The 13,546-nt window shown below is 38.3% G+C and overlaps 1 protein-coding gene across 4 annotated transcripts in view; it reads left to right on the top strand.

Annotated features, from left to right (window-relative positions):
- VPS13D (vacuolar protein sorting 13 homolog D) overlaps positions 1 to 13,546 on the top strand; it is a 100,243-nt gene that overhangs the window by 69,461 nt on the left and 17,236 nt on the right. For all 4 annotated transcript variants that reach the window (XM_035344390.1, XM_035344391.1, XM_035344388.1 and 1 more), the window contains 2 exons: positions 6,219 to 6,351; positions 7,878 to 8,073. In XM_035344390.1, coding sequence (XP_035200281.1) covers positions 6,219 to 6,351; positions 7,878 to 8,073 — 329 coding nt within the window. The remainder of the gene's footprint in view (positions 1 to 6,218; positions 6,352 to 7,877; positions 8,074 to 13,546) is intronic.

The raw sequence follows: 13,546 nt of genomic DNA on the forward strand, positions 1-13,546 counted from the left end.
GACAGAGCCAGCGGGGCTCCCCCGGGACACCCGGCTAATCAGGCAGCCGCAGGCAGCGCGTCAGGGGGCTTCCAGATCACCCGGCCAACATGCCGTTGTCAGGATGCATTAGGACGCTCAGTTAACGATGGGATGTGAGCTAATTAAAGCTCCTTCCCTTCGCTTACATGACAGAAATAGGGGTGGAGATCGCTGCACGGGATCTCAAGCAGCATATGCTTTTTCGGTGGGAAAACCGTTGCCTCCTCTTGGTTGTCAGTAATTTAGAGAGGGTCAAAGTTTACGTATCTCTTAAAATGAGAAGCTGATTATAGCGTTCTGCTGGTTTGGTATTTGCTAAATTAGGGCCGCATAAGTTTTGTTCATAGTTCCGATACGCATTTCTCTCTGCGTGATTTGACCTGGTTATAAATGGGCTTGGCCTAAACCATCCTCTGTGTTTAGGGTAGCGTGCAACAGTTTACCTGGCATGGAGTAATGTGCAAAGGAAAGTGTAAAAAGCATAACATTTAAATTTGCCTGAAACCACAAACCTTTCTGACTGAATACCTGGGTAATCATTTTCTTAGGAAACTGACAGAAGCCATGGTAAATGTATTTTATGGAGCAGCTTCAGATAGGAGTTTTAAATCTGAGAAAACGCCATGCTTTCAAATACCCAAAGCATTTTGTTTATGAGTCCTAGAACAATGTACAGCTGACCAAAGAGAGAGAGATGTATGAGGAGGAAGCTGTGTTGTCTTTCTACCTACTGACATTTGTAAAATGAAATGTGTAGGGTTTGTATCTTCCACTTCTTAACAGTGCACGAGTAAAGAAGCTGCTCTGAAAGTTATTTTCACAGTAAGTCACAGAAACGTATTAAGTACTAGTATTCGTCTTGAGACATCACGATAAAAGGAAGGGAACTTGGACTGAAGAATTTCCTAGACACCTCTATCTGTCCCATTGTACCTAGTTATTGTATCTATGAATACTGCATTTTTACACTTTCTAAAGAGTAACATCAAGATTTGCAGATGGCTATCTGTTCTGAAGCAGGGTTTCTTTACCATACCAAATCCCAGCAGCATGTGCATGTTTGCTTAGCCTGTAACTTGTATACTGAGATTTTTGCCTCCATGCACTGAGAGAAATGCATAGTTTTTAATCATTGTATCTTATTGTCAAGTCAGTGTAAAATCTTTCTACCTCTAAGATACATATAACAGGTTTGAGAGAAGTAGGAAATAAAAATAACTTTGAATGATACTGCTAGAAGGCAAATAACCACAGGGTGTTAAACCTAGATGGGCATTAAATGCTTAGAGGTAGTCCATTGTATTTAATCACTTGGCTGAACAGTACTGCCAAAACTTCTATTCAGCAGGGAAGATGTGGATGTGTTCTTTTTGTTTGTTTTCAAACGAAACTCCAAAGCAAGTAGCCTCTATGTTCTAATGATATCAATTGCCTTGAGTTTACTATGTAAGTTATAGATACGTTTAATGTAAGATAACTGTTAAACATACATACAATGTGTCGATGTTTTATTACATTTAAATATTATCTAAAGAAAAAAAATATCATTACATGCTAAAAAAAACAGCTTATGAGTCTTAAAAAAAAAAAAAAGTAAAGCATTTTGTACTAGATGAGTTTCACAATATATACTCTGGGGGGGTGTTCAGTATATCCCAGCTAATATTTACTGTATTATTCCTTTCAGTCTGTACTGTGATGCCTCTTGCTTCTGTTGGAAGTACATCAGAAAGCAAACGTCAGGGTAGCAGAGGGGAGGAAAATGCAGTTCCAAAATCAGGGACGTAAGGAAGAATGTATGTAACAGAACTCCTGTTCAGAAATCTGTTTATCGCTGTTCTTTCCCTATCAGTTAATTACTTACACAGCCTTTGTTTCCTGCAATAGGCAGCTCTTCTCTTTCACGTAGACACTTGAGTATATTTAGGGGAGTTACTGCTGAAACTGTGGAATGACTTTTAGTCATCATGACTGGGGATTTTCCTGTTTTGGAAAATGCAGGAGTGTGTGTGAGAAACGAAGATGACATAATTCACAGTTTGCGTTAGACTTTCCAACTTTAAATACATTTTAAATACTCTTATCTAGTTTGCTAAAGTAACATGCTTACATTGGTGCCTTGGTCTCTGAGAACCAGGTACTGAGATAAAAGCATGAGCATCACCAGCGTGTGGTGTCTGGGGCTAGAGTTGCCTGAACTTTTTTAAAGAACTTTTTAAAAAGAAGTTCTGCAGAGCGAGGCTGAAAAGTGAGTAAACCCTGTGATTTCTAATTTAAACGCAGTTTATTATGAGGTTTGCACAGAAGTTATAACTGACCTATATTTTATTTAATCACTTTCTTCCTTAAAATTCCTTGGAATGTTCTACTTTGCTCAGTAAATAATATTTGTAAAAGTACAATTCTCTGATGCTAGAATTACAATGGAATGTTTGGACTAAAGTCATAATTGTGTATTTATCCTTTTGGGATGTCCTTAGAGAACAAGGCAGTGCCAAGAGCTTAAAAAGACTTTAAAAGATTACTTAAAACTGATTTCCATGCTGTGTGCCTCGTGCGTCTGGCTTAGAGGGAACATGCAGTACAAAGTCTAGAATTATCTCAGTTTTCATTTGCTTTGAATTCTTCTTATGCCCCATAAGTCTTATTATTTGGCGTCAGCTTTGGCTCCCAAACACTCTGTATGGTATTATTTATTTATTTGTTTCCCCTGTTGCTTGAAACAGCAAGGGATACATGGTCAGTTGTTAAAGTTCTTGTGGCATATCTTCCTTTACTATGGGGCCTCTAAAAAAATAAACCATGAGTAGATTAGTGTTCTGTCTATTATTTCAACTGCTTTAGCAGATCGTGGTAGATATTAATACTGGTGGGTTACACTGTGTAAACGTGAAACAAGAACTGATGAGTAATCATGTTTACTTGGGGCTATAAAGGCAGAACGGGTAAGGCAAAGAAAGCATTAGGTAATGCTTATTAGTTATAAGCTGAAGTATTTTTACTACCTGAAATGACAGAACTTTAGTTTCTCTGGACTTGAGTAGCCTGGAAAACCAGTACCTAGCTGCAGTTGGAGATGCTAGGTAGACAAGTAAAGTACCTGCCTTCTGACGTGTACCTGACATGCCAGCTTGCTTCATTCAGTAGCAGTGAAAGGATATGTAAAATGGAGAAGAACTCGAGATAAAAACCAAGTTGCTAAGTTCTTTTTTTGGTAAGCAAGTAGGCAAAGGACACGTGAATGTGGAGGAAGAAGGGGGCTAGGTTTTAGTTTTATGTTTGTTCCATAGATGGCCTGTATTTAGTTCTGTTGGCATTTACACGGTTCTTAACTAGCCTTTGAAGTTATCACGTCACACCTTATTAACAAAGGCTAAGGAAGACAAGGGTGGATAACACTTTTGTTGTCACCCTTGTTTATCTGGAGACTATTTTCCACGTGATTGGGTTAACAGCTCAATAAGCCGCAATCACTGCTCTTCCATAAGTCTTAATATCTTAACATCTAATAATGCACTTCCTAAAGGAGGCATCCAAAAGCAAGGTCTTTGGGCCAGGGGAGAGCAGGGAGGAAAGGCAAAACTGGTTTTGTGCATTAAAGTTTTCAAGTCTCCCTTACAAGTTGGTGTTTAAGAGAGACTTAAACTGCTGCCTCAGGTTCCTGAACCAGAAATAGCTTGCTACTGCTGAATGTTTTCATAATACAGTGATTTTAGTCTGCATAGACTGGGAACAGGGGTGTATTTTATTCTATGCTAGGATTACTTTTTCCTTTTTTATAGGTAGGTACAGTCATGTTGTTGAAAAGGCTCGGAAACTGTGAAAATGTAGCTGAGGTGAAAGGAAAAAGATGGTTAAAAATTTCTGATACCCAGCAGTTATTTCACTTGTGGTATTACGTATGTTGGGTGACTGGAGATGACGCAGCTCTTGTCCAGATCTCGAGCCAGGATAATGCCAATACTACTGTTAAGTGTGAATCTTTATTGCAGATAAGCCTAAACTTGACAGCAGAAAATGGCACGTTGCTCACTTGCTCAGCAGGCCTTAATGTGACTTACTAATACCTGTGAAATGTCCGGTTGTTTTTTTTTGCCTTTACGCTTAATAGAGACTATGATTTTAACCTGTGTGCATATATTTTTATTTTTCTCCTCCTTCCTAAGCAGATAAATCGTTATTACATTAAAATTCTTTCTGTGCATGGAAAAACTAAATTGTTATTGAGTATTAATTAGGTGTCTGCTTCACTGAGGAAGGAAAAACATGACAGAAGAACAGTTTGTACTTAGCAGGAAAGCTGGTGTAGTGGAGCTGGTTAATTTAGACAGGACAAAAAAAATACCAAAAGGTGTAAAAGCTTACCAATTTGATCAGTATTACTATGTGGGTTTATTCCTGCTTGCTGCTTGTCTAATTATCAACTAATGTAGATTTCAGAATGTATCCCTAAAAGACAACTTGCAGGACTTGACAGGTTCCTTAATGAGATTTGATATTTGAAGGCCCTGTTGAGCATTTTAATTTTTATAGCAATTCTTCTAATCCTTACATCAGGTTGGTTTGTACTTCTAGGCTAATTAAAAAAAAATCATGCCTACATTAAGTTCACATGGAGGTCAGAAGTAAGCGGTCGCTATGCTCTGCTCCGTGTCCATATGATCAAGAAGGGTTGTGGGACTTAATTTTATTCATGTTGTTAAAACATGCTTGTTTAGATAATTGGAGCTGTTGCACTGGTTTGTCTTTGAGCTGGACAGAAGTATTTAAAGCTAGGAAATCTTGTCAGTGGTGAAAAGGAACCCAGCCTTGAAAACGCTGACAGAAAGAGGGCATTGCATTGAGCACGTGAACTAGCTCTTTGTCTGTTTCATACTAGGCTTTAGTAGACTTCAGGTGCAATCACGTGTTTTGTTTTTTTTTAATATAACTTATATGGATGCAAAGGAGACTGTACAGGCACCAAAGCAAAGCTAAGCTGAGTTGTGGAAAGCAATGTCCATGTACAGTTGTTAAAGAATGAAATACTTGTCACAGGGGAGCTGTGATCAGCGCAGGAAAGGATTTCACCACTGCTGCAGATATCCAGTATCTGATAGTCCTGTGGCATCTGGTAGACTCCCTACCCATGGTCTAAAACACCACAAGGCACTAAATTATCTTTAATAACAAGTTTGTTTATTGAAAGGAGAAGACTGTAAGAACATTGATGCTAGTTGAGGGAGGTACAGAAGGTGAACAACTATTTACAGTCCAATACAGCTACTGATTGGAGATTATTATAGGAAAATGCCTGCTAGGAATTCCTTGCCATATCCTCCTGAATATGAGGTAAAGTTAAAAGATTTGTCTCCCCTTTTTTGGAGCCTCCCTCCCCCCTTAAGCTTCTGTTTTGTATCTGATTACATCTAACCTAGAGGTCAACAGATCACAGTCGATCACTTTTATTTGGAACTTTTTCATTGACTGATACTCAGTAACGGTCGGAGTTCTTGGAATAAGTCCTGCTTGAACTTGTATATGTTCTTTTATCTGTTTCTCAAGTCTCCCCTCATACTGTTAAGTGCAAAGAGTAAAACTGTGCCAGACACAAATTTAAGGTTCCCTTTAGATTTTTGTTCCGCAGTTCATTGTACCTGTGGGCCCTTACCCATTTTGCCATCTTGCACTAGATCAGCCCCTGTGCCGCAGCGAGCGTGGTCCGACTCTTTTCAAAATAGAGCCAGCCATTTCAACATTGTGTTACTACAAAGAATTTAAGCAACTCTTGCAAATGTTTCAATCTCACGTCAGGAATATTTGCCTCGAAGCTCTTCACATCTCTTTGCAGAAGAAAAGCTTTGTATCTAAACATTCTTTTGAGTTTTCTGAAAGGTTACGGTTGGGTCACTAGAACTTTTCAGTACATCTTTCACAGGCTTTTGGCTTGACCACCACAGTTGAGCACCTATTACGGTTTTGACCATCACCTCAGGATTGAAGTTGCATTAATAGAAAGCACAGGTTAATGGGCTTCTTCAGAACTTCCTTCATTCGAAAAAAAAAAAAAAAAAAAAAGCTGGAGGAGCTGTGCATGTGTTAAAAAGAAGTATGAATACATATTTCACAACTAAAATACAGGATTTTCTTCAGGATATTTACATAAGGGAAACAACTTTTTATTTCTTTAAATAACAGAAAAAGTTGTTCTCTTACAGTTTGCTGGGACATTGTCAGATGGTTTGGGTAAGACAATGGATAACAGACACCAAACCGAACGAGAATACATTCGATACCACGCCGCAACCAGTGGAGAGCATCTTGTAGCTGGAATCCATGGACTTGCACATGGTAAGCCTTAACTGTAATTTTAACTTGTTTCACTCTTAAAGTAATGAGCAGATAGAAAAGAACAGCACACTACAGTTTGCATTAATCTTGGGTGATTAGTTGCGGCCCAAGAAGTTTAAAGTAACATTTCACCAGTTTGTTGATTTTTTTTATTTTATTTTTTCCTTTTAAGTCTGGTAAGAACTAGAGTCATGAATTTGTGTAAAAGACAGTGGACCAGGCATAATTTGGCCAGAATCTCACATCAATTTAGCTCATGATTTATCTGTTGAAGAGAGTTAAATCAATACAAGCCAAGTTTAAATCAAATATTTATATTTTGCATCATCTTGGCTCAGTTTGTTTAAGTGTCGTTCTTTGAGTGCAATTGTTGCAGCCTGTATAAAGATAGTCTTGCTTTTACTAAAATGGCAATCTTTTCTATGCTGAGCTAAAGTCTTTCCACTGGTGTTTTCTCATAGAGACCGTGCAGGTATTTGAGTGGATCATGAGAGGTCTCTCTCATAGTGTGTTGTAAACTCTGGTATAAGCAATATTAAGTGTAAATTGAGGAAAAATGAAATACTTCAGACTGCTGTGAAGTCATCCAATAATTAATAGGACCCTTTTAATTTCAGTTCTGTGGGGTTCTTATATGCTTCCCATCCCCCCATGCCAAATCCTATCTGTTGAAGTGGAGGAATTAACCATAATCTACAGTTATCCAAGAGAAGTGTTTTAAATACTTGGTGCTATGCACTTCTCAAGTTTGCAAGACACAGCCTGGTCTGTACTTAAATTACAGTACTTAAAAGAGCACCTGGCCGCTGGAAAGCTAAAGAGCCAGATGGTGTGAGCATTTTTGTGTGTCTTAAGCCAGTTCGTCAAAAATCGTGAGATTTTAATCATGAAGATATGATTTCCATCCATAAAGCACATTCTCAGTTAATATGAGCTGTTCCAAGTCTTTTGAAGCCTCTGTAGGTTCTTGATTTCTTCTGAGCACTTAAATTCTCAGTGACAGAAAAGTTCACAGAAATGTCTTTCGGCAGCATCTCAATTAAAAACACATAATGCCACTTTAATTGACTTTTTCCAGTGTACAAGTGCTGTTTTACATTTTCTGTCTCAAATTGTATAAGCTTTTGTGGTAAATGAATTGTGTCACACTCTCGGTAACCACTTCACCTCAGAAATAGATGAGGACTCTGTAAATACAGATGTGGAATAAAATAGTATAGAAATGCAACATGATATACATTTAAAGGGTTAAATCTTTCTTGGGATATTATCCGTGTAATTTGTTTGTAATGTCTGTGTGCATGCATGTATATACTGCATGGGTTTAAAAATAGATGTTAATGTATACAGTATACAATTATTAGTTAATTAATTGTAAAACAGTTTTTGTATTACACGTAATGCACGACACATTTTTATCAAGTTTGACAATAAATCTTTTAGGCAGACAACATCAGCTGGAACAAAACTGTGTCATTTTTAGAGGCAATACTTCTGGCCTACTTTGCTGTTCTTGTCTTCGCTAGGTATCATTGGAGGATTGACAAGTGTAATAACTTCAACAGTTGAAGGTGTGAAAACCGAAGGCGGTGTCAGTGGTTTCATATCAGGCCTTGGGAAAGGCCTGGTTGGCACAGTAACCAAACCTGTGGCTGGAGCTCTGGATTTCGCATCAGAAACTGCACAGGCAGTGAGGGACACCGCCACTCTAAGCGGCCCCAGGTCAGTAGGCTGTTTCTATTTCCAGTCAATAATATTGTGAAAATGCATCTTACAATACCTGCTGCAATTTCAAACCTGGTATCTCTCCTTACCCAAAGGAACAATGGTTTTCAAATCAAACACGCTGTGTGCTATTAATGATGTGGCCCATTTTAATCAACTTGCTTTTTCCTTGGCAACTTCGTTCTGTGGTGGCTGTTGGTGCTCTTGTAATAGTGAAATTTGCACAGAAAAGCTGCAACATAGAATCGGAGTGACTAAACTACAGCGTTAGATGAAAATTCTCATTTTCAATTTGTACAGTGGTTCTTTTTTACCAAAAGCGTGGCTATATGCCCTTACTTGCACATGCTCATTTGTTTACCTGGATGCATGTGGGTGGATGTAGGAGTCAGCACATCTGGACAGGTGCACTGGCCTCCTTCCTGTGGTCAGTAAATAGCATCATGTGGTCTGGACAAAGTAACGATTATCTTTAATGTAAATGAATATTAGCACTGACTGTGAGTGTGGAGGAGGGAAAGGGCAAAGTTTTAAAAGCCTGCTCTATTCTTTGTGGCCAAGAGTTTACTTTAGATGATAATACTATGCCAAGAAGTCCTTCTGTTGTATGCATGCAAAATCCTGCATGCTGAAGGGAAAGAAAATCCTAAGTAGATTTTATTGTCGGAAAGCTTAGAGTAAAATGTTTGCGAAATGTGGCGTTAGCTTGTCTTCCCATTTGGCTTTTCCATTTCCTGTGTTTTATGATGCCGCACTTAGAATCCTGAGGTGCCTACCGTCAGTGTTTCAGTAAGGAACAATAAGCTTGATGAAGTGTGACTGAGGTGCAGGAAATTTCATAGAACGAACCTAGGTGTACTTTGTTGTGAAAACGGCCGTGTTTACATGTATGTCTCAGGTATTCGGTACTTAGCTTGATTTGTAAAGCCAAGAGGTCAAGGATTACAATTTGGTGAGTAAATACGTATACATAAAATTACACAAGAACTATATAAGCGCATCCCTGAGAAAACACTGTTTTGTTTGCATGTTTCCTAATGTTGTAAGTGTGCAGATTGATTTATTTATTAAAAGGTGGGGAGAAACACACCTGGCTATACTGTTACTTGGCTCACCAGTTGAGCTGTGTTGTTATTTCCATTTGTATCAGGATGCACATACACTTAACATTCATGTTTTGAAATATTTCTCTGATCCCAGGCTTTATGCAGTAGCAGTGATGTTACCAACAGTTGATAAACCAGACAGGGAAGAGGAAGGGAGGACCCCCAGCTAACCTTATCTCCAGCTCGTATTTGCCTGTGTGGCTTATTTCCCTTTAACTTGTTAACTGTCAGTTATGAGATTAGGGCAGATGAGCTGAACCATGTTGTAGTTTCCACTGGATTCTGCAATGCTATCCTTGCAGACCAGCACTGTGAATGACATTCATTTACATACACTGTGAAATTCTCTACCATACCAGCCTGCTACGAGGGAAAAAGAAAAAAGAAAAAGAAAAAGCTTTGCCACTTACTATGCTTCAGTGAACAAAACCTGATCAAAACTTTTTTATTTTTAGATAAATGTGGTTGGGAATATCTAGATAATGGGGGTGGATGGTACACAAGCTATAAGCAATCTTGCACCCATGTTTTGTTTGGTAAAATTTCTTTATATATAATGAAGCAACCAAATTGTTTTTTTCAGGGGTATAAAAAAGAACAACAAAGGATTTGTACGTTTTTGGACTTCTGTGTACCAATATCCCCCTGCTGCATTTGTTAACCATACAAATATGTGTGGTTTGGAATCAAAATAGTACAGTGTTCCAAACCCAAGTTGCTGGCTCCTGTTAATTTTCTGTTTTAAGAATGCTGGGCCATGTAGACTCTTCCAAACTAAGTATATAAAAACAGATAACTGATGAAAATAAGTTTATGTCAGTTAACTGATCTCAAGTGTAGTTCTGAACAATTGAACACAGTAGGAATAATAATAATAAGCATGGTGAGAACTATCTTAACCTTATCTTGCCTGACGGCTTATGTGCAAGTTTCAGGTATTTGTGCAAAAAGGTTTTGTGAAACAGTTACATACACTTGCATTTAAATGGCACGGTACATGACCGTAAATTAAAGGCTCTTGCAATTTTCATAATCATATGGTTGAATCTCAATAACAACAACAAAGCCACAAAACAAACAAAAGCCCTGAAATTAATGCTGCTTGACTTTACTGAGTTATTGGAGCAGTTTTCCAAGAGATGGGGAATTTGAATTGAGGCTGTAGGTTCTTCTAAAAGGCAGGTCCCAGCAGTCACTGAATTTTAGTAGAACACTGAAGGAGACTCTGTAGCTTGTGTTACTCAGTGATCATGCTATATGCACATCAGTCTCTTTTGGCTTCAAATGTATTGATTTGTGCTGGGATTCATGCAGCTAGCAACAACCCTGTGAACCCTGTGTACAGAACATGGAGCCAAACTTGTACAGCTGAGACACAGACGATGGCTTTATAGCTTATTGCAGTAGTTTAAAATGTGACGTGTTTAAAGTGCAAGAAAATTATTTTAAAATCTGACTTTAGGCTGGACTTTCTCAAGGCTAATCTTAAAAGTTATTATTATATAATGTATTATGTTTGTAATTTATGAATAAAGCTGTCTTAATAGCTTTAAATTTTAATGCAGAGGATAAAAGAAAACAATTGCTGACAATGCAGTATACATCTAATTTATTAAAAGTTAATGCCCGTGACTTGGTACCTTTTTTGAGTGAGTTTTATGTGTTCCAAGTACTGCAGCATCACATGCAAGAGTTCTGATTATTTCCATATTTGTCATATACTGCCAAAAGTCTTAAAGACCAGTTCAAAACAGGAAAGCTGTTTTGTCTATAGATATGCCTGGAAAGCTTTCTCCTAGAAACATGTTTTAACTCCTAACACAGCGTATCTTAAGAGAATATATATTTAGACGTGTACCTAGCTTAACAGGTAGTGCACAAAACTGCCATCACAGCTTTCTCTCAGACTTCTGCTAGGGTCAGAAGTCTTGAGACGTCTTAGTTAATTTTGAACCGTTGTGAGGGTTTCACACAAAAAGTAAGGAGATTCCTTCATGACCTACTAAATTTTCATCAATTCTCAGTGAGCCAGACTGTATTAGTTAAGAATAGTTTGAGATTTGCAAGTTGTTAATGGTCCTAGAAGGTTCTTCTATAAATATTTGCTTCTTTTAAATATGCTTCACCTGGAAAGAAGCAGCCTGCTCTATTTATTTGTTGTTCACCACCTCTCACACAATCACTCAGAAATGTGCAATGAGATTGCAAAGTGCAACAGCACCATGCCAGCAGTAGGGCTTTGTTTATTTTTCTCCTTCATGTGTCCATCTCACTGTTAGCTGTGGCTCTGGCTGTAAGAAGAAGAGCAGTAGACTCGAGAGCCAGAGAATAGCAGTAACCCTGCAAAGAGGAAGTACAAAATATTTAAGTAATCGTATGGAAGGTCATCCGAGCTAATGTACTGCAAAGAAGATATTCTCAAGGTTCTCAAGTTCTGAAGGTAAATATTGCTTGAGCATTAACACCCCTGTATGTGTCCCAGCTTCCTTCCCTACCTTGCACTTGTTCTAGATCTGACTTTGAGTCTTTACCGTACTGTCAGTCATGCATAGGTACAGACTGCAGTGAAGTAGACGTTATTCTCCTGGGAAGTCCTCTGCAAAAGTTCTGTACAGCTTAGAGATGCTACACCTACCAGGTAGCATGTGTTGTGTTGTGTAGATCTGGGAATGGTTCATACAGTACAGTTGAGCTGATTTATCAGTCTGATAAGTAAATAACACCAGCACTGTGATTTCCTTCATATCCTCTTTCCTCTTTTTTTGCAGTGGGATAATAGGCCTTTATTATGAACTGTTTTCTCAAATGATCTGTTCTTGTTTTGTTTTGGAGGTTGAGTTTGTTTATTTATTTATTTGAGCAAGTTTGTCCCTTTTTCTCCTGTGGCACCATGTGAAATCACTGTAGCCATTCGCCTTTTCCTCAATGTTAGCTCTATTGTCCATCTTTAGTTGACGTTGAACATTTTTTATAGTTTTAAATTTTTGTTAGTCTGTCCAGATTCTTCCATCGCTGTTGTTGAGCTACTTTGAAATCCCCCCCAGTCTGTAAGTTCCCATCAGTATTGTGTGAAAAGGGACTGTGGTATCCCTGCTCAGTGACAAGCTGTACTCTGCAAGTCATCCAAAACGGTGCTGGCTGGTTTTACTGCCATATCACATTGCAAATTGATGTCCAGTTTTCTGCTTGCTATTTTCCCCCAAGAGTTTTTTGTTTTGTTTAACTGCTTTGCAAATATCTCCTTGTCATTTAATATTTGCATTCTGGATTATTTTTCCCTAGATGAACTGGGTTGCAGTTTTGTAGGTTGAATCCATTTCATTTCCTGCCATATTTCTGACCTCTTCAGCTTCTTTAGTACTTCACTGTCCTCACTGGAGTTTTAAACACCTTTTAGTTTGTCCTCTGCAAATATAATTTTATATGCTGCTTTTACTAGATCCTTGAAGTTAAGCGTCTGGTTTTGTGCCCCCACATTTCGCATCAGTAGACACTTCTGTTTAATTGGTTATTTTTTGTTACCAGTCTCACCTGCTTGGTGTTGTTCTGTAGGTTTTAAATTTATCATTGGTAACTTTCTGTTGTTCTGTTGGAGATCCTGTTCAGTTCTTCAAATGTCTACTCTTGTTGGGTGAGAGAATATAGATTTTCTTGTGGTGGAATTAGTTCCTCAGACTGGAGCCCCACACTGGTTCAGTATGGATACTTTGATCTCAGAACTTCAGAATTAGATTTTTTTTTTTTTTTTTTTGCTTGAAAAAGCATTTCTCAGCTCTATTAGTTTATTGATTAGAAAAAGACACTAACCCAGTATCTAAGCACCTAAAATTACTTCACTTTTGAATCAGACTACCCTTAAGAATGAGCACAAAACAGCCCTCTATTCCTTTCTGCCTGTTGAAAGAGTTCTTACTGATGTAACTAATGTGACTAATGGGGATTTTGGTCAGAAAAGTCTGAAATAACGATCGTGTTTGCCTGTAAGTGGAATCCTGTCAAGACTGCCTTGGATATTCACTCCCACCTATTTCCCTGTAAAGCTCTGTTAAGGATTTCAAGGGACTGGGCCATCTCAGTCACTCCTGTTTCTGGAGTATCTAAAGCCATGAGAAGCGGGGATGGAGTGCACTGGCACCCCATTTCACTTTGCTTCCGTATCTCTACATACTCATACAGTGACCAAGAAATCAATCTTTGGGTAACAAAGCTTGTTTTTCAAGAAAGAAAAGTGTAATTTTCAGAGTGATAAATACCTTCCTTTGCCTTTTTGTCCTGTCTGAGTCCAGGAAAGAAGGATAGTAGAGAGAAACCCAGGAATTTCTGTATGTGAGAAAAAAAATGCACTGCCTGTTACTGGACTGGTG

The sequence above is a fragment of the Oxyura jamaicensis genome, chromosome 21 (assembly GCF_011077185.1).
Source record: "Oxyura jamaicensis isolate SHBP4307 breed ruddy duck chromosome 21, BPBGC_Ojam_1.0, whole genome shotgun sequence".
In the NCBI taxonomy this organism is placed as follows: Eukaryota; Metazoa; Chordata; class Aves; order Anseriformes; family Anatidae; genus Oxyura; species Oxyura jamaicensis.